We start from the raw sequence: 24,040 nt of genomic DNA on the forward strand, positions 1-24,040 counted from the left end.
GGCGTCCCGTGTATCAACATAAGATAAAAAAAAACACAGACACGAATCAGGAAACAAATCTTAATATGAGTTTTAAATATTGATCAGTACATGACTAAGATTACAGACGGTGGAGATAATGATCCAAAGAATTCTCTTGTTAGCGTTGCTTCTTCATGTTCGTGCTATTTATGGGGTTTCGAAGAAGAGTAGAGTGTTTTTGCTATCTTTGGATGGGTTTATAGCTGATTTTTATAAGCATAGTCAAAACATGCCGAACCTTGAGAGACTAGCTAGGCAAGGGGTTCGAGCTACACGATTGATACCCTCATTTCCGCCAGATACATTTCCCTCAATGACGTCGCTTATTACGGGTTTATACACAGAATCACATGGTATTATAGCAAACAAATTTTACCATGTACAATACGACGAAAAATTTAGCTATGTAGATGATCCTGCTAGCTGGGAAAGGAATGGAAAATTTTACACTCAGGAGCCTGTTTGGTTGACCAATCAAAAACAAGGAGGTAAGTTCTTTTATAAATGTTGAAAAACTATTTTATTATTTTTATAAGATAAGCAGAAGCTTTTAAGACTACGTCCGTCTTCAGTGCAATAAATATACAAGTTGTAGTTGGACTTGTATATTTATTGCACTGAAGACGGACGTAGTCCCAAAAGCTTCTGCTTATTTCATAAAAATAATAAAATGGGTCTTTAACATTTATTTCGAAGTTTTGGCGTTTTCATTACCTTAATTATTAAGTTCTGTTGTTTCGTTGTTTATCTTACGACCTTTAAGGTTTAGTCTACGTGCTAGTATTGTGAACGTACGAATTGGCGTTTTGCTGGCATCTGTATGACTTAAAATAGCATTTTTCCTGCCAGATGTAAAGCTTTTCAACTTAACTAAAACTTCCTTTTCGATATTGTTTACAGTTTAATTATTGAACTAGACAAAGCAGTAACAACAGCAGTTATAATTCAACCTATTTCATATGTTATATTCCAGGATCGAGTGCCGTGTATTATTGGCCTGGATATTGTGCTTACTCAGAGAAACCAACCTATCTTAACCATCCTATTTCAGCCAGAAGTAGCCTGGAGAAAGGGAGAAGGAGCATTGATGAAATAAACATGCTTCTCGATAATGATCCCGATTTAAACCTTGTAGCATTATGGGTGGATTCTCCTGATTGGGCTGGTCATCGGTATGGTAGACATTCAAAGGAGGTTTGTGTAGCCTATATAGCCTAACCTATTGTTCATCTATGTAATCTATTCACACAATTTAGTATTATATTTTTTATGCATAAAATCATCCATCGCTATAAAACAATTTCTACAATTTCCTCCGCAAACATTAATCTAGAGAAAATTGACTGTAACTTCGTATGTTTTCATTTTAGTATGCGAAAGAATTGGAACGTGTCGATAAAGAAATTATAGGATATCTTATGGATAAATTAAAGGATAAACCAGACATCAACCTCATATTGGTCAGTGATCACGGTATCATTGATGGAAATGGCAACTCCACTAAAACAAAAGCGAGGTTCTTGGAAGACTATCTACGTAAGGATTCGTACAAGTTAATATTTGGTGGTCCGTCTTGTGCATTATGGCCAGCTAATGGAGCAAAAACAGAAGAGCTTTTACAAAGATTAATGGTCCTAAATCACACTGGTCATTATAGAGTCTACAGGTATGGCATAATATTGTGAATACAGCAATTGTCTGTCTGTGAAGACTCATTAGCTCCACTTGCACGACAATACATGCTGTAAAAAAAGCTCTACCTTGATGTCAATTCAAGGATGATATGGAGCGATGAAGGTTGCAGCTTGTTGATATCAGCAGCGGAGATTCCTTATTAAACAATTTGTGTAGTCATGTGCTATGATAGCAATAAATAAAGTGACAAAGTGATAAATCCATGCAGAACTTTATTAAACAAAAATTACACAAAAACTAATGATTCGCATTGTGCATATTGAACAGACTTACGGAAGATAAGCCTTAACAAAGAAGAAAATCTCGAAGTATCTAGCTTGATATCTAGCTAGATACCATGTAAACATCTTGTAAGTGTCTTCAGGACGTTAACTGCCCATACAGAGTGTTACGCATAGCTGAAATGTGTATGTGTAAATATAAGCTCTTATCTTTGAAGTAGACTAGCTCTTGTGAAAAGATCTAATCTACCATGTATTTAACTAATTCGTATCTGAAATTTTATTCCGTTGAAAGGAATTCTCACGTGGTTGTTGAAGTCCCAGACAAAGCAGCATCTACGTTTCTCAGCATAGGCTTAATACATCTTTATCATTTTGCACATAATACCTCTTTAGAAAGCAAGATATTCCTGAATATTTACATTACAAGCACAACAAAAATACTGCACCAATTCTCGTTCTTTCGGAAGCTGGTTGGCTCTTAAAAGAAAAAAGGAAGCCTGGTAGATGGTACGGTGGATCACATGGCTATGATGTCAGTTACGAAGGAATGGGTACTCTCTTTGCAGCGCATGGCCCAGCTTTCAAGCATGGGTTACTATTGGATGCCTTTGAAAGTGTAAATGTTGTCCCACTTGTGGCTCATCTGCTTGGTATAAAAGCTAGACCAAATAATGGAACGCTTAAGCCCTTTCAAGAGGCACTTTCGAACGATTTCTCAGTTCAGGCAGCTTCCATACTGTCAGCTATTAGTGTTACACATCCGTGTGGTACTGAAAAAATTTATGGTGCAATACGGTTTTATCAGAAGGTGAGAAATATATCCTCCCTAATATAAATTCAGTTTCTTTATAAATATATTTTCTTAGACTTTTTTATGTACTAAATGGCGATCACATTTTAATGAAATATTTGGCAACGATCGATTCGTTTGTACGTTGTGTTGCCGTTTTTATTTACATGGTAACCGCTAAATTTATTTTCTAATATTCATTATTGATTATCATCATTTATAGCTACTTTGTTTCAATTTTCAGTAATTGCTCTGAACCTATAATAAAAAGCTTTGATGAGGAAATCAATTTCATTTTAGTCTGCCAATGAAGTAGGAGTGCATGTGAAATTGATCACTGGTAAAATATTTACGCGTTATCGTGTTGAAATCCACGAATCAGGAGACGTACACACAATGGGTAATAATTTTAACCAACCCGCATCGCCTTTTTGACCGACCCACTGCAAAAACTATTAAAATATTCTTATTTGCGCTACGTTTTAGAGGGAATAGAAGAAAAATCACGCTTTAAAATAGAAAGTGTCCAATATGAGAATGCTCTCGAAATTATACTTCACCAAGCTAAATACTTGCATCTAATAAGTTGACAATTAAGCAGATTTTTAATTTTCTAGCGCATATATCCACGAGTAATTTCAAGTTGCTATTATATACTTCCTTAGTATTTTTTTTTTAATTATTATTCTTTTAGGTTGTTTCGGATCCCGCAGCACTTTGTCGACCTTAAGTTTTTTAGATGTTACAACATCAGAAAGGTAAGACCATAATTTTCTTTGATCAAAGTTTGATTGTTTATGCTTTATGATATTCTGATAATACACAAGAACATTGAAGGATGCTTATGCATTGTTAACATAGTGCCTAACAGTAAGCAGGACTAGATCCTTGTTCCTAAGGGCTTAACACGAAACTGCTTCACCTCGTGTAGCAACATAATACCGGCACACGCTGATAGATTATCCAGATTTCGCACATGTAATGTTCATCATTGCTCATTCTTGTACTTATTTTTAACTGAGAATGCTTACACCAATCGGAACTTTGATCATGATGGGCATGTAAGGTCAGATAATGTATCTCACCAAAATCTCATAACTTCAGTCTGTTGTCTGTGAATTAGCATCTAGTACAAAAAAAATCTGTTTTACCATTGCCTTCATCAAAAAAATGTCAAATGACAAATAACAGGTCCTATTACAAAGACTTAATACAACAACTTATGATTACCTACAATTAACTTCTAGGGTTCCTTATGTCACGACTGATAGACAAGGTCGCGTCAATAAAATGACATTCCTAACAGGACATTCATTATCCTATGGTAAAAATTCCATTATTGGTCGTTCTGTAGTGGTAAGTTTATTAAGTATTACCCCTTGCTGTTTGGCGCCACAGCCGCAGGTTTTGTATTTAATACACCAACATAATCATTAAGACATCAGAGGTAAATCATTATTAAAAGATTAGGGTTAAGCGAGACAAATTAATGATTGCCCCATTTATTCCAGTAGCTTTTATGAATATTTAACATGTAATGACAAACACACTCCTAATAGATGTGGCCATAATATTGAACCTTTGCTTTTTATTTTAGATTCAAAGTAATACCCGGATTCCGACGGAAGAGGGCATGATTTCATGCGGAGAGATAGCTAGAGTGTAAAAAAAGGGTAAAAAATTTCCTCGGAAAAAGAGCATTTCCGCATTGGAAATATTGGTGACTCACAACGACGTGCTAATAAGTGATTAGTAGGGAAAGGAGAATGTTTCATTACCGTCAAGTGCAATATTTACTGCAAGATCTTTAACTGCTTTTATAAACCATTCATTGTAATGTCTATAAATTTATTCTTCCTTATATATACGTTCGATTGTTACTAATTTATCAATTGTAAGAACTTGCACACAAAAAAGACCTCGCATTATTGCGTGTTGTCCTAGTAACTGTTAAACGTAATTTTCATATTTGATACCAGTCCCCAAACTAGTGAATTCCATACCTCCAAGATCTTAAATATTGATTATTTTACTGTACATTTAATGTGACACTTTCATCAATTTTTTTTTCCAAATTTGATTTTTCCCGCTGTGTAGTTGACATTAGATAAAAATAATACACTTTTAAATGCCAAATGGGGTTCGTTTCCCTCCGCAAAAAGTGATTAAATCATATATGTCTATTTCAGAAACAGGTCATTGCGAAATTTATGGATTAAACTTTCGCATTTTGCGGACTTTGGAACAAAGTTAGCGGAAAAAACGTTCGTGAATCGGAGGAAAAGAGGTCATTTTTGCATGAAAAAACTTTTGCGAAGAGCAGAAAATGAATATAATATCTATCCATGTGTCGTTGTTTTTTGGGAACAATGAATTTCAGGAATGAGACTTAAATTTGCTTGAGAAAAAATATATTTTCTTCGCGTGGAATAACATTCGCATTTTTTAAGTTGGCTATGATTTCGCATAAAAAAAAGCGAAAAAGGGCAAAAAAGAAATGACCTTGGGCCACACTGGTCAGTTCTGAGATCTGATTGGTTTCTCAAGTTTCCGTTAATTATGAAGATAAATTAATTTATGCGTAAAAAATTGAATAATAACAGAAAAACAATAATGGCGGCTAAGTTTATTTGCGAACGGGACGCTGGAATGTTTATGTTCTGCTGGACTGAATTTATTTTGTCCGCGAAAGTACGGCAGCTAAAGATATTGAAAAAAAGTGTACGGAAATAAGATGGGGTATCAATGCAATGACCATCCTATATATTAAAATCCAAATATATATCATTTAAGAACAGCAGTCGAATATTCTATGTAGTTTAAGGTTCCTAGTTTGCTAGACATAGCATGTTAAGTACCAAAAATGACTAAACAAGTCAAGATTCATAGTGTAGCGGGCTCTTTAAATTTTTCCAAGGCATACATTTGTGTTAAAAGCTCTGCTTCGACTATTTAAGTTAAAGGCAGGTATAAACGATAAATAATGAAATGGCGACCTTCAAAAGCGTCTGCTATAAACGGGTGTTCGTTGTAAGCTGTCTGTTATATGAAGGATTTATTGTCAGGCATTTCTTCCGATACAGAAAAAAGTGTCCGCTGTAGAGAGGTGTCCGTTGCAAAGATGTACGCTATAAGAAGATTTCGCTGTAGTTATTCAGTTTAATTTGCTTTTGGCAGCCCTGCTCAATACCTACTTAAAGGATAAAGCAGTGCATTTTGCTGAATAGAATTAAGATTCCGTTGAGGTAGGAAGTACTGATTCACATTTAAATATGAAAAGGACTATGATCCTTCTTCTGAAGCTTTAAGAAGAAATTTTATATTTTTTGCCTACAAGTAGAAGTATTTTACGTCACAGTAAAAGCTATGCACTTGGTTTCGATTATCTATATTATAATACCCGTATACGTCTGTCCGTCTGTCACGCAAAATGCTAGCTTAGCTGCGCAAGTAGCGTGACGCATGCAGTACGGTCTAAAGAGGACGGGCGAACCCGTGGATTGTTCCACGGCCTGACGACTAGTAGAAATACCATTTTGCGCATAACAGTAAGAAGCATTTGTGCGTCAAATAAATGTTTACTGCCTTGAATTATTAAAATCAGAACTTTAATGTTTTGTTTCCATACTTTTTGCATGTATATATTTTTTTGGTCTTTTTTATAAAAACAGTTTATTTTAGACGCCTCATATGTTTATATCGTTTTAATTTCTACAGGGACAGACAGATGACCGCTATTATCAAAAAGATTATTAATAAGGATGACTTTGCTCTATTCCGTATGTATTCCACGTATACCGTGTTTTTTAATACGGGATTTTGTATTTCAACATTAAACTCCGTATAAACTTGTATCAGTCCGTATTCTTTAACCCGTATACGGAAGATACGCTATTGTTCGTATTCAAATAGTCCCAATATGGTGTGATACGGGAAAAGTACACGGAATTCATACGGACTATCTAGTCTGCGAAAATTTCCGTTATCTGTGTTAACCCTGGACCGGGGGGGATTCCGCCCCCTGCCGGTTTCTTTTAATAACTCTCTTTTGTTACACTGCATGATTATAACACTGAGTTTTCACATTTATCTATTAGGCTTCTGTCTGCCAAATATTTGGGTGCCACAACTTTCAGAGCTTTATATAATGGCTATTACTCGAAACTACCCTTAAAAGTCCCTATGAAAGCCTTATATTCGGAAAAATATAATAACTTTAATTAGGATTATCCTTGGGACTTACAAGACTAATTTATCTAGTCGTTCTGAGAATTATCTCAAGTGGTTAATCTGATTTTGGGGCAATTTATGGCCTTTTTAAGGGCACTATGTGAAAGTCGGAAAATATGTTAAATAACTTCCATTTCGCCGCAGAAACTTTAAATATTATGCAAAAATCACCCTAGAACGTAAGTAGTTAAATTTTATCCAGATACTCGTATATTAGAGAAATTTCAAGCTATTAATGACGTCACAGAAAAAGTGCTGACATAAGCAAGAATTTAATGCTGGCATTTTGTTTCTTTCTTAATGTACTATAAGTGTGGCAACTTTGATTCAATTTGGACAAGCCTGTCCAAAATTATAAAGGAGGGGAGTGGCGAATCTCTAAAGAATGAATAAATGCAATACTTTTTTCATTAATTTTATGATTAACATAATCGTATACAAAATATAAGAATTAAAAAAAGGTAATGATTAATCTTATATTGGTGTTTAATAAGACACAAAAAATACTTTTTTTAAAGCTGCAATGCTACCTACCTATCTAGATTTATTTACCATTATTAAATAGGCAACTTTTAACTAAATGGAATAAAAAAACAATCGTTTATAATGAAATTCGTTTAACGTTTGCCATATTTCAAAGTTTTCACTTATGTGTTTATTGCTGAATAATTTTTTTGTGACCTGTTACCCACCGCAGAACGTCGGATGTACCAATGAAAAAAAGCAATGACAAGGATAACAAAAATTATTGCCAAAAAAGCACCGACCAATGGTAGAACCAACTCTTTTACTCCCTTGAATGTGCTAGATATCTTCGTTTGGCATCGTTCTCCCTTAAAACCATCCGTACATTCACAAGTATAATTGGTCATGCTAAATGAAACACATCTACCATTGTTCATGCACGTGGCGTTCAAATGGCAGGCAGAACATTGACTTTGCCTAATAGCAGAAGAATTGCTGATAGGTAATCCGGATAACATTACTGGTAGACTGCAAGTACCACGCAACATCGGTTTCTTAGAACTTTCTTGAATAACTGCCAACATTTTATAGAAACCACAATCACATTTCAAAGGATTTTTTGCCAATAACATAGCTGGAACAGAAGCCTTTTCAAAAACACTGGCACTAATGGAAATGATCTTATTGCTAGACAGGTCAATCCCATCAGTGAAGGTTATTCCAACAAAAGCTTTATCCCCAATTTCAGATACTTCGTTTTCGTTAACCAAGATTGAATAAAGTGACGCTTGATTGGAAAACAATCCATTTGGAATCTTTTTAATCTTATTGTTGTTCAATTGTATCATCAAGTTGCTGCTTGACAATGCACTGAAAAGACCAGTGGGTAGATTTTCAATTTTATTTTCTTCCAATTCTAGAAATGTCAACTTTCTAAGGCCGTCAAAGGAGTTTGAAAACAAGTGGTTTATTTTATTTCTTCTCAGTTTTAATCGAAGTAAGGAACTGTTACTAGCAAAAGTATACTCTGGAATGCTCTGAATTAGGTTTTTTTCAAGATTCAGATAAATTAGGTTCGGTAATTCAGAAAAAGCCATGTCTTCAATTTTTTTCAAACCATTTTCTCGAAGTTCTAATCGTTTCAATTTTTGCAGACCAACAAAATCTTCTTTAGTGACAACTTCTATCTTGCTCTCGTATATAGATAAAGATGTTAAAGCAGGCATTTTTTTGGATAATTCTTTCGGTATCTTTGATATATTGCTATTACTGACATGGAATTGACTTAGCTTAGTTAAAATGGGAAACGATGTTACCACAAGTTCATCCGCAACATAGTTTTTAATGGTCAATGATATCCAACGGTATATTTGGTCCAATCGCGTCAATATCTGCTTCCGTTAGAATCTTTTGTTTGTTGCAATATACTAATTTTGCATAACATCTACATAACATTGGACATGAATTGACGGTGTGCAATATTATGCCAATGATCACCATTGTAAAAACGTACATCTTCACCTTCAATGCCGCCAAGCGAGGTTATTAATATCTATAATAAAGACAAACCAGAAGAAAAGTTTTATTCATTTTTTTCCTAACATTTACTTTTTTGACATGCACAAACAATAGAGTAAGAAGAACGAAAGGCAATTCTACGAGTTGATTGATAAAATTGAAGAGTTTGTGTGTCTGTTTGTTTGTCTGTAACAGGCTAAGTAGATGTGTTCATTTTTCTTTTATGTAGTCGATAAAAATATGTTTTGTTTGGCAACGGGCTATACGTTACAGCACGACGTCAATGCATTTATGGACTGAAGTCAATTTATTTATATATATATTTACCCAGGATAGCCTCTTCAGTTCCTTTTGGTACTGCTATCAACGAGGGTCCTACGAAGGGGGTCCTACGAAAGGGGTCCTAGGGCATTTAAAGCTCCCATTGAGCTATAAAAGTCGTGCAAGCACAGCAATCGTTTAACTAGACAACCGCCTAAGATATCAATCCTATTCTTATGCTGAACGCTAAGCAGGACGGTTAGATTCACACTTTTATGGTTTCTGGCATGACTCGGCCGGGTTTTGAATACAACACCTCCCGCACTAGAAACATATGCTCTACTACAAGGCTATCAGTCGGTAGTTTAGATTTAATAACCTGTGTAGTATACCACCATAACACATTTTATTAAGAATAGTTTTAAAAAGGTATAAGAATTAAAGCCTCCCAAATTATGCCAAAGGTAATCTGGAAAACAAATTTAATTATTGAAATCAAGAGTCTGCAGGTAAATTCACGGCTTATGAGAGTTAAAAAAAGGTGAAACTAAGTTTGTGAATTTAGGAAAAAGTGCCAAAAGTTTGCCTTGCATGTATCTGAAGATATATTCTACCTGGAGCGATTGTTGAAACCGCAAGAATGTTCGTTGGAAAAGAAAAGAGAGAGATTTGTTTTTTTTTTACTTTGAGATTTTTGATGCAACGCCAAGATAGATTTTTGTTTGTTATTTTTAGCAGTTAATAGGGTGTGATATATATTTTCATTGAATAAATCTCAAGTCAGTAAACTTTCGTTTTTTTCCGTAGAAAGCGCCAGTTTTTTTAAATGCTTCCTATTTGCGGAGCGTGTGTTGTTCATTAAACGTATGAACAACAGAAAAAAGAAGAAGACATTTGGCGTAAGGCTGGGTGAAGTACCCTCCAGTTTAAATCCTGGTGGAAGTAGCAAATATTCAAATGAAAACTTTGAACAAGTCTCAGCCCGACAGATCCAATCTTAAATTTACATATGACAAATAAAAACAAATGAAAAATCCAGTAATTTATTATGTAACTTTTATTGCTTCGCTTTTTACTATATCAGTCATAGAAAAGGAAAAAAACTGTATTAACCTTCCCTTTTGTTACATGACCTTGTTAAACAACTTTTACTGCTAAAATTATTGAAAAAAATAAACAACTTTGAGTACTGAGCTAAACGTGAGTTGCTTATTGAAAAAATGTGTACAGAAGGAACATTTCTCATATCTTTATATATACATATTTTTAATAAAAAAAAACCCAGCCTTTTCCAATACTTGAAAAAATATTTATCAATTAACTGCCCGCCTGAGAAAGTTTCGTCATCATAATATTAAGGCGCGATATCTTCCCCAATATTATTCTGCCTCTTTGTATGAAACAGTTGGATCTTGGTACGCAGCTTCGCTACCATTTTATGTATTCTTTTCGAGAGGACAAACAACAATGCACTTTGGATTCACTCACTCAAACATGATTTTTCAGATGAATATCTCTATAAGGAGGAGTTCTCGACAGTGGTGACTAGTTTGTATCAGCGAAAGTAACACAGTGGGGCGGGTCCAGATACGTAGGTTGCTGTTATTCTCATGACATATTAACTCATTCTATTTAAACAAAGAAAAATTTGCCTGGCGGTGGCGCTGGTGTGTTACCGTACTAGTAAAATTATTTAAGTTAACTTACCTAAATGCTAACTTTTAGTAGAAAGAATTTTATTAAAACTAACTACGTCTTTTATTCGATAGAATGCGGAATATGACATCTATTTTTGTTTTCCATCACTGTTCAATTTATTTCTAACAGAATTAGATAAACAAATAAAAATATCAAATATTTAATGTGGTCAAACAATCACGACAGTGACACACAAACATTGTTTAGTTTTGCAGTGTGGTTCAAGCTCAAGGAAAAGAAATATTTCGCAATATATGACGGCTATTATATACGATAAAAACATTCCGTATTTGCTGTCAAAGTAAAGGGATTGGACTATTGGTATTATAAAAACTTTAGTTAAAGCTTATTTACCGCAAAGAAAACAAGTTAGTCAAGAGAGCCAGCATAATTTTTCCTACCACTGCGAAATCGGAGTAGTTAAGGTGGGAAAATTATACGTGGTCTCAAACGTATTTTCTGCGGCCAAACTGACCGCGCTTTTTGATTGGATAATTCTATTGTTCTTTGCTTACGTGGTCAATATCGGGGAAAGATTAAAGTAGGCTTTTCATCCCAAATATTCCAGTAAGTGGATTCACTCACTATAATAAATATTATTAGGCCATAAGGTTTTTAGCAGAGAAACATGTGGCCACGGCCAAGTCACAGATAAATTAAAATGGTTAATTTAAACTCGGAGTTCCGCTGAGTCATTCGTTTCCATCTAAGCTTTTGTTTGAGAGAAACTCATTTTATTAACTAGGCTAAAAACAAGCAGGCTTTTTAACTTTTTGAAATATCTTGGTTGGTCTTTTAAGATTTTTGACTTTATTTACTTTTAATTAATTAAATTTAATTAATTTTGTTTTAGTAATTATGCTAATTATGCTAATTATGCACGATATCGTGCCATTGATGTGTAGTGTTTGGTGTGTAGCGACGTAAATAATTTTCAGCTATCAAGTTCGATAGTTAGAAAATATTTACATGAATTTGAAAACTCATTTATTCTAATTATCACTGTATCCTCAGCATTCAATTTATGAATTCATAATTTTATTTTATAAAATCTCAATCAATCTAATACTGGATTCTTATAGCCGAACCTCCTTCCTCTTTCAACTTCTTGATGATCAAAAAAGGAGCTCCTGTTATGTCAACATTTGTTTACAAGTTATTATGAGTTATTTAACCGCAACCATTGAATTTTTTGTTATATATTTTATTATACAATTATCATTATGGAATCAACAAGTTATACTGCTAAGGATGCGATACGCCACATGGCAAGAGAAAGGCTTCTGATCAGTTTGAGAGCGATCAGTATAAGCGCTTGAAAATAACCAGGGAAGTGGATATCCACAAGTGGTCTCTTCTTGATGATTTAGCCTCTTATGCAAACGATGCATCCCAGGAATTCATCTCAGAAAAAGAAATAAAGGAGCAAGTGCTGTTGGAGACTCCCAGACCAGTAAACTTGGATGCGATAAAGGTTTTAGACGAGGTTTTGTCCAGCAATCTAAAAAAGGATCATCCACAAAGCCTCGAAATGGATCGAGTGCTCAAAAAATTCCAAGAAAAGGGGTGTTACATAATAGGCAGGTACGAACTGCTGGAGATGAAGAAAATCTTCCCCCTCCTGAGAAAGTAGCTTTGGCGATAGAAAAAAACATTGACAATGGTGGGTCAATGTATCAACTTTTTAACGTATGAGCGTTGAAAGAATATCTTATCCGTTGCAGCAAACCATTTAGCTGCACAAACATCGACGACATTAAAGGACAAACCCTCGCTCCTACAGCTTCATGATAGTGAACTGTTTGGGAAAAAATACCGCGAACACATGGCTAATTCGAACAAGAAAATCAAGCAAGATGTTATGGTTCCAGGCCAGAAACTCTCAACAAGCAATAGAAGGTGGCCAAAGAAGTAGCCCTTTCTTAGTTGCTCCTCCTATTGAAAGACGAACGGTGGGAGACATTCCGGCTACAAACCAAGGCAACCATATTATACAGGTACCTACCTTTCTACAACTTTTCTCTACAATTAAACGTTGAAAATTGGGTGCACTTGGAGGATATCACTCAAGTTCACCCTGCCGTAAAAAATCTGTTCTAAGGGTGGCAGATCCCCAACTGCACCCTTAGCAGAACACCTAAAACATTTTCTTTCTGCTTGGAAAAAGTTAACACAGGACAAATATATCCTGTCAGTCATGCATGGGTTCAAAATACCCCTTATTTCGAAGCCAACACAGGCAAAAATACCTCATTCTCCTGTTCGAAATCTAATAGACAAAAAGTTAATAGATAGGGAAGTATCCAAGCAATCTGTAAGTATAAAGCAAATTGACCAGTAATAAACCTCATGCATTTAAACAAGTTTGTTCCTTACGAACACTTTCAAATGGAGGGTTTGCACTCACTAAAATTCTTATTAAACAAAGGCGATTGGATGTGCAAGTTGGATCTGAAAGATGCCTATTTCAGTGTCCCACTGCAAAATATGTGAGGTTCAAGTGGTCAGGCAACCTATACGAATTCCTCTGTCTTCCCATGGTAGTTCTTTGTCGTTTAATGATAAGAATTGTAATTTACTTAGACGATATGTTAATTTTGGGACGGTCCTTATGGCACGAGACACATTAATTTTTCTGTTACAAAATTTGGGATTTTTAATAAATTTGAGAAAGTTTGTCTTGGACAGACAAAGTGGAGTTCTTGGGAATGTCGATGAATTCAGTAATTATGTCTCTTTATCTAACAAGGGAGAATTGTTGCCAAAATACAGAAGCAGTGCTTGAGTTTGTACAAGACAAGAGAAGCCACTATTCTGGAGCTAACTCAGTCAATAGGAGTTCTATCTGCAACGATACAAGCAGTTCTTCCGACTCGTCTATAGATTTGCTTTTTTACAACAACAACAAATTCAAAGTCTAAAAGTATCCACATCTTATGCGACCCTAGTGCATTTAAAGAGGGAATCTCTGGAAGAACTTCTATGGTGGGTGAACAATCTAAAATTGCACAATGGGCGTTTCCTTATGCAACCTCAAGCACAAAGCTTGTTACAGACATATGCTTCTCTGAAAGGTTGGGGAGCTGTTTGTCAAGGGACCAGGATAGTAGGCATGTGGTCCCAGACGGAACAGATTCTTCATATAAATGTTTTGGAATTGTTTGCCATCAAATTAGCACTTCTGTCTTTTCACAGAACAAATTTGTATCAATTCACATTCAGACAGACAACATGACAGCTCTGTCTTTCCTCCTCAAAATAGAAAGAACAATGATAAAAATAGCCAAGGAAATTTGGAATTTCCTATACTCCAAAAGATCACGATTAGAGCAGAGTACCACTCAGGTTGTCTAATTATCAAGGCAGATTGGGAGTCTCGGCATACCCTGGATTAAGCAGAATGGAAGCTTTGTCCTGTGTTTTTCAAAACAATTTGTCAGAGAATAAGATATCTCAAATTGGACCTGTTTGCCTCCCGTCTATCACATCAACTTCCAATGTATTATTCTTGAAAGCCGGACCCTCACAGCCTGGGTACAGACACATTTCACAAAAGTGGAATTTCATGCTTTTGATCTGACCCACAGAGCTCTAAAAAAGTAGAAGAAGAACAGGTTTTACAAAATCCAAAAGAAGGAAAACCAATCCATGGTAGTGACAGGGGCTTCACGATTAGCTGCTTGGATAATTTCAATTGTACCAGAGACTTTCAATCTCATAATTGCTTCCAGACCAAGGGGTACTAATGCAGATTTCTTATCATCCTGGAATAAGTAGGTTGATCCATTTTAATGCCCTATAAATTTTGTGATAAATTATTTGGGGGAGTTATTCAAAAAGAGTTATTATTTGTTGCCATAGATCAGCCATTTTAGCCTTTCACGATAAGATTCAAGGAAGGCTTGTAGGAGAACATCCTAAAGTTAGTTTTCTTATATCAGGTGTTTTTAATTAAAAGCCTCCTCAACCAAAGCACACTTTTATTTGGGATTTTCAGGTGGTCATAGATTACATAAAAACAACAACTTAAAGATAACAGGCAAATCTTTATAACATTTTTGTCCTTAAAACTTACAATGCTATTAGCTTTAACTTCAGCTTCTAGGGTGTTGAGTATTCATAATTTGGATATAAAAACTAATGCTCAATATACGTTTACTTTTAATAAACTCCATAAGTCGTGGAGGCGAGGACAAGCAAATCCATCTATTGTTTTTGTCAGTTATCCAGAAGATGAAGACCTTTGTGTGTTTAATGCATTGAATGTTATTTAGAACGCACCAGTGAATGGAGGAACGCAAGTGGTGCTTCATAGTTATTAATTAGTACTATTAGTCCTCATTAGGGTATGGTTAGCTCTACAATAGCTCGCTGGATTAAAACCGTGCTAAGAAAAGGCAGGGATTGATTTATGAAAAACTTTCGAAGCTCCCTCATATCAAACCATCATCATCATTCGCAAGAGGTAAAGCACGGACACGTTAAAAAAAAGTTATTCAGACGTTCCATCTGGTGTAATAGAGCAGAATCTTCATAAGAATGAAATATAAATAATGAAATATTATCATTTTTTTCTCCACTGAGAAGTTTTAAAAAATTAACAATTATCTCACATTGACTTTCTTGCAGAAGTTATTTCATGCCCCTGCGAATGTAAAAACCTCTTCTAATGAAACTGAAGTGAAATTCAAGAATGTAATGTACGCAGTACTTTGTACGAAAGCTTATTAGGACCATGTCTACACATTTTATTGATCAATGTTGTATTCTGAGATCGCAGCTTCCAGCATTGATTAATAAAATGTGTAGACTTCCGTACTTTTGGGTATTAAAAACAACACAGTTATTTCAATTCGTTCCACTAAGTTTATTTAAAAGAAGAAATAACGAATATTGCTTTCTGATTGGTAGGTGTTTACGGACAAACATTTCGCCGCTAAAAGATAAAAACTGTTTCAACTTTCCGGTGGAGCACATTTTTCGATTCAAAATCAAAACAAACAAAACTGTACATGCTCAGATACATTTTGACGTTAAATTTGCCTACCAATTCGCTCAGTGAAAATCCCCCTTTAGGCTAGGAATTTGCTGAGATCTTTTACACAGAAATTAGTATAATCTATGTATAAGGAGCCTATGTACGGTTAGGTAACAATACTGCATGGATCCTGTGTGAACGTTTAATCACAGATAATACGTATGCTCCCCCCCCCCTTTACTGCATCAGTTTCTTGCAAAGATTAATAATGTAAAATATAAACTTGTAAGAGAGAAATTTTTTTTTTTTAAATTTTTAAAAGTGAGTTGTAGAGTTATAAATTTGATTGTTGTTTCTCCATGTCAAAACTATTCTTGAATTTCACACAAAAGTATCTGCCCGTCTGTCTGTCACGCAAAAAGGTAGCTTAGCTGCGCAGCTAGCGAGATGCACGCAATGCAATATAAAAATGACGGGCGAACCCGTGGATTTTTCCACGGGCTAACGACTAGTTATATCAAAATTAGAGAAATTCCATTTTTGACCCCAGAGTTCTTTGAGAGAACGAGGTTTTAATCTCATAGCTCTGGGACGAGAATGAAGGGAATTCGGTACTAGGTTTCTTGTCCATTTAGCATCTCAAAGAGGGTCAAGTATGAAAATATTATTTAAAAAATAATAACTAGCGAAAATGGTACAACCTCTATGTGATTCTCGTTTTATTTGCGTGTTGGCCATATTTAATAGATTTGTTGGTAACAGAATATCATGCGGTGACTAAGGGCGTTAATACGGGAATGTAAACGCGTATATTAAATCTCTTCGCCAGCTTTTCGGCTTACGCCATCATCAGTACTATACAAAAGTTAAAAAAGTTTACTCTATTCTATATACAAAGTTGATACATTAGAAACATCATAATACATGAAATAAAAGTAATTGAGTGTAAAGAAAGGAACAATTAAAAGATGTTATGTTTGTTAAAATATTAAGTTAAAAGACAATATACGTGATACCATTACAAAATAAAAGAATCTTTTCAGTTTAGGAAACGTGTATTTCCTTATTTCTTTCTTCCAACGCAAGTCAAAGAGATTATATTGTTATCTAGTTTCAAGCGGAATTTTCTTACTTGCCTAAATAACGCGCACAGGCCATTTTAAGCAACTACTTAATAAAAATAAACCCCCGTCAAGTAGGGCTTTTTTTAATTTTCTATGATTACCAACGCGCACCTATTTTTGTGACATATCAGTACAGTACGCTTCGGGAAAGTGGGAGTGAAGTGGAGGAAAAAAAAACTTTAATTCACAGCTAATGTTTCTTCATTTTTTTACTGAATTTTTTTTAGCTTTTCTCAAAAAGACAAAGAAAAATCTGTATAAATTTTAGAAAAGAACGAAGAATCCAAATTATGTATGATCACTGTATTTTTATAATTGTATGATTTACGAAAAAAAAGGAACTTCGTCTTTTTCCTGTAGATATGTATCTTTCTTCAATTTATTAATATGCTAGTGTGCGCATGAAATTTAAGGTCTTTGCTACAGAGGTTATACAAAAATCGGTTCCGCAGTTAACTTGTTTGCCTCGTGTGTTAAGTTTCGCCCCCGATTTTATTTTCCTTTCATTATTACCGTGGGGTTTTGGTAATTATTATCTTTAGACGTTCACTAAATTAGTAAAAACACGGTATTTATAATGGCATATTAAATTCTTGTGGCTTCTTAGTAACTGGACCCCGTTTATTCCCTAATTAGTGACATTATCAATGACGCTACCACCACTCCGGTACTATTTTCATAAACAAACAGACAGAATGCGGATATTTCTGGTCCTTAAAACTCGACGTGTTCACCCGTTGTTTTGTAATCTTTTGCTTAGATTATCAGCTATTTTATAAAACAATTTAGTATCCCCTGTTCGCTAGTTACCAAAAGGTAATAAAATTACCTTACGGACTCGCTTTAATCTTCGTCTAATATCTTTATAACTTGCTGTATTTTTATTTTACCTAATAAAGAAAAACGGTAAAGTCGGGAAATTTGTTCCAGAAAGAACTCCATCAATCAAAACACTATTTACCAGTCGGGTAGAGATGCAATTATGTTTAAGCTAGGCAACGACAGGAAAGATAAATTAGCCAATCAGTTTATTTTAGTTCGTTTTTTAGAAATTCTTTTATTCTGTTTCGTTCCTTTACGTTCCGCTTCGTGAGAAGACTTTATGAAGTGAAAAACAACCTTGATGTGTCTGAATGTAATAACGACACTGATTAGATCACGCTAATTTTGTTGGCTTTTTACTCGGCTTTTTACTCGACTCGTAGCTACGCATTTTTTGCCGGTAAGTATTAGTGAAAACAATAAAAATGTTGTTGTTGACGAAAATCAAGTAAAATGATTATTTATAAAATTGGAGTCAACTTTTAGATTGCCCAACGCACCATTAGTTATATGTGTGTTTTTGTTGTACTAGTCGTTAGCCCGTGGAAAAATCCACGGGTTCGCCCGTCCTTTTATACCGCATTGCGTGCGTCTCGCCACCTACGCAGCTAAACTACCATTTTGTGTGACAGACAGACGGACGGACAGACGTATACGGGTATTATAATACAGATTAATACTAAAAGACAAGTGCAGCTCATGACCCTTGAATGTTGTCTAGGAATCTATATATTTCTTTTCCAGAATATCTGTTGGTTTTAGAGATATAAGTCTTAAATGTTTTGCTAATTATGCGAAATTATGACATCATCAACTATCTCTTATTTTCAAACATGTTTAACTTAAGTGATACACTTGTAGAACGTCCCAACACACGTAAAAAATAACGGGATCGAAAGTATTACCATTACAACCTTAACTTTTGGTAGACTTATACGAATGTTTTAAAAAATGATTAGGATAAATAGACACGGTTGACCAGAAGAATCAAATTTAGTACATATGTAAAGTATTGTCTTTAAAGAGTCTTGAAAAGCACTTGTTGGTTTAGGCGATTGTGTAAGAAAAGGGTCTACCTAATTTCTGAAGTTTTGAAAGTTTTATCTTCCGCGAAAATGTCTGCTTCTAATGACTTTTATTGCAGCAGCTAGCAATAATTTTTTGTTGGGGATCAACATTTTAAAATAATGAAATCCTAGTTGAAAATTGTTTTTGTTTGACATATTTATTCGATCAATTCAAAAAGAAGCTTTTAACACTTTTGTGTGGTGTGGGAGCCAGCTGGTTTTATTAAAAAAAAACATTTAAACACTGCTTAAAAAGTCTACACCCTGGAGGTAGCTAGCTATATGACTTATTTCGAAGCCTTTACGAAATCTAAAACATATATATTAAAAAATACTAATAATACTAATTGCCGCCCCATGCTGCCCCATTATGGGGCGGCTTTTAGTCCGCCAGGAGTAAATAAAAAGATTTTTTTGCTTAGCGATATCTTGCGTTTCGTGCTGTGCTACTTGATTTCGTGTAAACAAACTACTTAAGTAGTACAGCTTCGAAGTAGCACGAACTTTAAAATAAACGAATAGAACCTAAGAAAAATTTCATTGTGAAGCTGTACTTAAAAGCCAGGTTTGGGCAATTAAAGTCATTTCTATGGTCGCCGCGATCATAGAAAGGTTTGAGTGAGTATCACTGTGTAACTGACACTGATGCGATGATGACAGTGATCTTTTAAGAATCTTTTAATGGTGACAACTTTATACATTTTTGCATTACATAGCTGTGAAAAATACTTTGTTGATAATATTGATAGCTAGCTAGATCAATTTCCATGCTGGACTCATCATTTAAACACTGCTTAAAAAGCCTACACCCTGGAGGTAGCTAGATATATGTCTAAGTAATGTAAGTAGCTGCAGTATTTTACTGTTTTTCTTTATGTAAAGTTCTGTAAATTAGTCATCCCTAAAATTCACCTGTGCAAAAAGAATGTGTAAGTTTGGATTTGGGGAAAGAGAGAGCACTCACATTTTTAAAAACATCCAATTGACGTTCGGCTAAAATTCAGAGAACGTACACAAAAAAATTTAATAAAATATAAACTGCAACACAGTTACGCACTTACTCACTGAGTCCACTTGGAAATTCGCATTCTTTGTGTGTAGCTAGAAGTGCGTATTTGCGTTTGCAGCTTTTATATGATAACCAAGATTTTTCTGTACAAATTCAACAGTTGCTCCAAGCGTTCTTCACGAAACCACCCACCCACCATGACAAACTTCCATTTAGCTTTGCAGCAACAAAGGTTTATGAGCTCGTTCACAGAAAGTAATGTAGCTAGCATGCTCAAAGAAAAAGGAAGCGGTATTCTAAAGGCGTATCAAAGTGTACTAGGGGAGGGCTTACATATTTATATACGCTTTAAAAAATTATTTTTTTGGTATCTTAGACCTGCCACAGTTACCAATTGTCCCTTTTTTAAGTAACGTGTTATAATTAATAGTCATTAAGTTGAATTTTCGGGGAGGGGTGATCTGTAACTCGAGAAAGGGGTAAGTCGAAAGCAAAGCATACAATGGAGTATAAGATTGACGATTTATAGTATGTACGCATTTTTGAATAGACCCATTATATAATTGTTGCCAAATTGATTTTTGTCTGTTTTACCCACACATGACTGGTTAATTCTTAAACTGTGACTTTATTTTTGGATTGCTTTTTGATCAATTATATATTTTTTAGAGTCAAAAAAAGGACAAATTTAATCGAGATCCAACTGAAAATATAAAGGACGTACTTGTAAATGATTAAAGGAAAAGTCCTTCTTATACGTCACAACCAGTAAACCACAAGGTTTTTTGGCTTAAACTTGCAGAAAAACTGGCCACCATTAACATAAACTGATGCATATATCTATAGATTTTGTTTTTGCAGATTTTATAGATTATGCCTTTAAATTTTTTACCTATAAATTCGATTTAAAAATATTAAAGCTGCAGGTCTATAGTAGACCTACAGTTTTAATATTTTTAGAGTAAAAGTTGGCCTGATTTTTTTTTATATTTTTATGTTGTATGATATATGCTTTTACATTTTTTATGCGTGTGTCTGAAAAAAGTGTTATTTTGTCCTAAAATCTTATTTTTTGATTGGGATTTTTTAATTCAATATTTAAATAAATATATAAAGATTTTTTTTTTGAATGCTTTACACACTACATTTTAAACATTTTGGAAGTATCAATTGTGCATACAAAACAGTATAAATATAATCTAATGTAGCAAGAAATTCAGTCGTATTTTACTGTATATAATACTGTCCAAAATAATTCTTTAAAAAACTTAACTGGAAATATTTTGTTAATCTTTTCGGATCCTAATAGTTATAGACTGTTTGCTGCTCTTGAAAAAATCTACTAGAAACTTTAAATTTAAACCTAGCATAGAAGCTTGCGGAGGTAGAATGTGCACACGTGATCAGATAAAACGCACTGAGTATCCTTTCATTGTGCACTTCGCGTGTTGGTGCAACCTCGAGCCCAGGGTTTATAAAAAGGTTGGTGTTGGGGCTAATCATCGCTTTGGAAAATAAGGGGTGCATATGTATCAGCTTTGAAAGAACAACTGTCGTATCATGGTAAACAAGGGCGGCAAGTAGTTTTTATTTAAGGTTTATATGGCCAACTTGGTATAGGTGTTCTTTTTTTTCTATATAATAATACGCCAGTTCCGTGTGTCTGTAACAGGCAAAGTGGATGTTTTTTCTAAAGAAACACCCGCGATATCACTTTTGCTACACTTTTAATTTTATTCTGTCTCTTGTGTGCTTTTTCAAATTCATTTAAAATTTTTGTTTTAAAAAAGTTATGGTTAATTTATTTTATTGCTCCCATAAAAACCTTTGTGTAATGATGTAAACTTTTTTACACAAAAGTCACTGGTAATTAATTTTTATTATTCCCTTAAGCACGTGTCTATTGTCTACTTTTATATATATTGGTTTCATTTATTCCCGCTTGAATGGAATTAACAACAAAACGTTTTGACAAAAAGAACAATGAATTTCGCTGATTGGCTAAAATAAATCATGTGATAAAATAAAGTGATTTCATTAGTTAGGAATTCTATTGGCCGCGAATTTAAATTTACCGTGAAGGAAGCGTTGTTATAAATTGTTATACGAGTAAAGTCACATGCAATCAACGTTGTTATTATTGTTTTCAATTTCGTTCAAAAGTTTTATTTGTTTGCGTCTTTAAAATGAAACTGACAACAAATGATTTTGTGATCAGAAACATAAATTTTAAAACCTTTTGAGTGGATATCTCCACGAGATTTCGTGTAAAACGAACGAATAAAATAAATTCAAGTGGATTATTCCACGGGTTTAAATAACGATTACTTGTAATAATAGCGAAAGAGACGTTAAGGGACGTTAATGAAAGCGAAACATGGTGCTTTGTTTAAGATTGTAGATTCTTCTCAGGAATTGTATTAAAACAGCAAACTTGCTTAAAAGAATTAAAAAGACTTGCTGTTTTGTGTTGGTGTTTTATTGGTGGTTAAAAGGGTGTGGCATATCTTCCTTAACTTTTGCCTGCCTTTGGTAGCTGGCGCAGGATTTTTCGGTCTAATTAATGTATCAAAAACAGTAAAATATGATGTCAGAACTTTCTTGAAAGTTAAAAAGATGATCTTTATCTCTCCAGAAAAATTCCCTTTTATAGAATAAAATTAAAGGGAAAACTTTAAATTTACTTAGAAAAAAATCAAAATGAATGAAAAGTTCCAGTAAAGAAAATATTTGGAAGACAGATACTGACTAAAGTTTTGCATACCTCTTTACAAATCTTTCAGAATCACTTAACCCATGCCACTGGCATCTTCATGTAAATTGAAATACATGTGTTATAAAAGTTCGTTCTAACTCCAGTGAGACCAATGGTAACAATTGATTCTTAGGTACCATTATGCTTAATTAATGTTCGACCACTTCTCAAGAGATGTACCTAATGAAAGTAGTTTGTTCTCTATCTACGTGTTTTATCAATTTCCTTTTTTTGGTTATGACATTATTTAGTATTTACGACAAATAATCTGCTTTTTTATTATAACTCGTTTGGATAATTTCAATGGAAAGGCAGAAATAAAATAATCAATAAACAAATGATCCACTTACAAAAACGCCTGAAAATTTACTGCTCTTCCCATCATAACAAAGAAGCTGCATCGAAGAAACAATAAAAGTTTACATAAGAAAGTTTTTAAAGTAAACTTTTGTGAAATCACGCAATAGACAATAGGTCAGCCGTGGAAATATCTACGGGGTCGCCCCTCTTTTATGCATCGCATTTTGTGTCTCCGTAGCACGACGTTTTTCTCGCACACAAACTGACAGACGTAATACGGCTATTATTGAAGAGACTAGTCGGAAAACTCGGCGTCTAAACGCCGGAGTAAGCCACAAGTGAAGGTGTGACGCGGCGTTGAACACTCTGTGGAGCGCTAAATAAGAGTCGTAAACTGTGTCACACGATGAGCGCTTTAGTACAGGTATGCAGTATGTCCTAAATTAAGTGAAGCGCATACACCATTGTAGTGTTGCGACTGTAACATATTTTTTTAAAAATAACTTACCCGCAACAAAAACTGAAATAAAAATAGAGTTTACAAACCGTTGTTACACCGTCATAGCACAAACAATCAGTCAATATTATTTTATTTTGCAGAATAATTGTCTGTGAAAGTTGAAAAATAAATCGTGACACCGAGCTGAGCGCTTAGTACAGGTAAACCGTGTCGCACATGCGTTTAGGCTTAATACCCTTTTCAAAAAACTGTATTGCAGCTTTGACAAAACACAGGATACACTCTGTTGAAACGCCGGGTTAAGCCACAAGTAACTGTGTTACCCGCCGTTGAACACCCAAATGAGTGATTAATAAGAACTGTCTGTTTTGCAATAAATAATTTTCGACATTTTAAGCTGAAATAAAAACACAGAATACAATCCGTTGTTATTTCGTCACAGATACACCGTGTCCCACATGAGTATAGGCGCAACACCATTTTTCAAAAATTCAGGAAACAGCCTGGCGTTACCCGGTCCAGTTAAGAAAATTACTTAGCAATTTTATTTAGCAGAAAAATGTTCATAACTGTAATAAAAGCTGCAGCCACCTGACTGTATTTAGCATAATTAGTGTTAGGAA

At 34.5% G+C, this 24,040-nt stretch overlaps 2 protein-coding genes across 3 annotated transcripts; one reads left to right on the forward strand and one right to left on the reverse strand.

Moving 5' to 3' along the window:
• LOC130657383 (bis(5'-adenosyl)-triphosphatase enpp4-like) lies at positions 1–4,677 on the forward strand. Its single transcript, XM_057460366.1, has 8 exons — positions 1–509; positions 995–1,215; positions 1,392–1,687; positions 2,334–2,748; positions 3,031–3,130; positions 3,425–3,488; positions 3,978–4,086; positions 4,328–4,677. Exons 1-8 carry the CDS (start codon positions 119–121, stop codon positions 4,394–4,396), a joined length of 1,665 nt encoding a protein of 554 aa, XP_057316349.1. The 5' UTR covers positions 1–118; the 3' UTR covers positions 4,397–4,677.
• Positions 4,678–7,204: 2,527 nt separating this feature from the next.
• On the reverse strand, positions 7,205–22,745 carry LOC130657060 (slit homolog 3 protein-like). Of its 2 annotated transcripts, none has more exons than XM_057460024.1 (2): positions 22,667–22,745; positions 7,205–8,977 (listed from the first exon to the last, which is right to left on the reverse strand). In XM_057460024.1, exon 2 carries the CDS (start codon positions 8,649–8,651, stop codon positions 7,608–7,610), a length of 1,044 nt encoding a protein of 347 aa, XP_057316007.1. In that variant the 5' UTR covers positions 8,652–8,977; positions 22,667–22,745; the 3' UTR covers positions 7,205–7,607. The 2 variants fall into 2 exon arrangements, with proteins under 2 accessions (XP_057316007.1, XP_057316006.1); XM_057460023.1 differs by lacking the exon at positions 22,667–22,745 and adding an exon at positions 10,912–11,020.
• Positions 22,746–24,040: the final 1,295 nt, after the last annotated feature.

The sequence above is a fragment of the Hydractinia symbiolongicarpus genome, chromosome 9 (genome assembly GCF_029227915.1).
Source record: "Hydractinia symbiolongicarpus strain clone_291-10 chromosome 9, HSymV2.1, whole genome shotgun sequence".
NCBI lineage: Eukaryota > Metazoa > Cnidaria > Hydrozoa > Anthoathecata > Hydractiniidae > Hydractinia > Hydractinia symbiolongicarpus.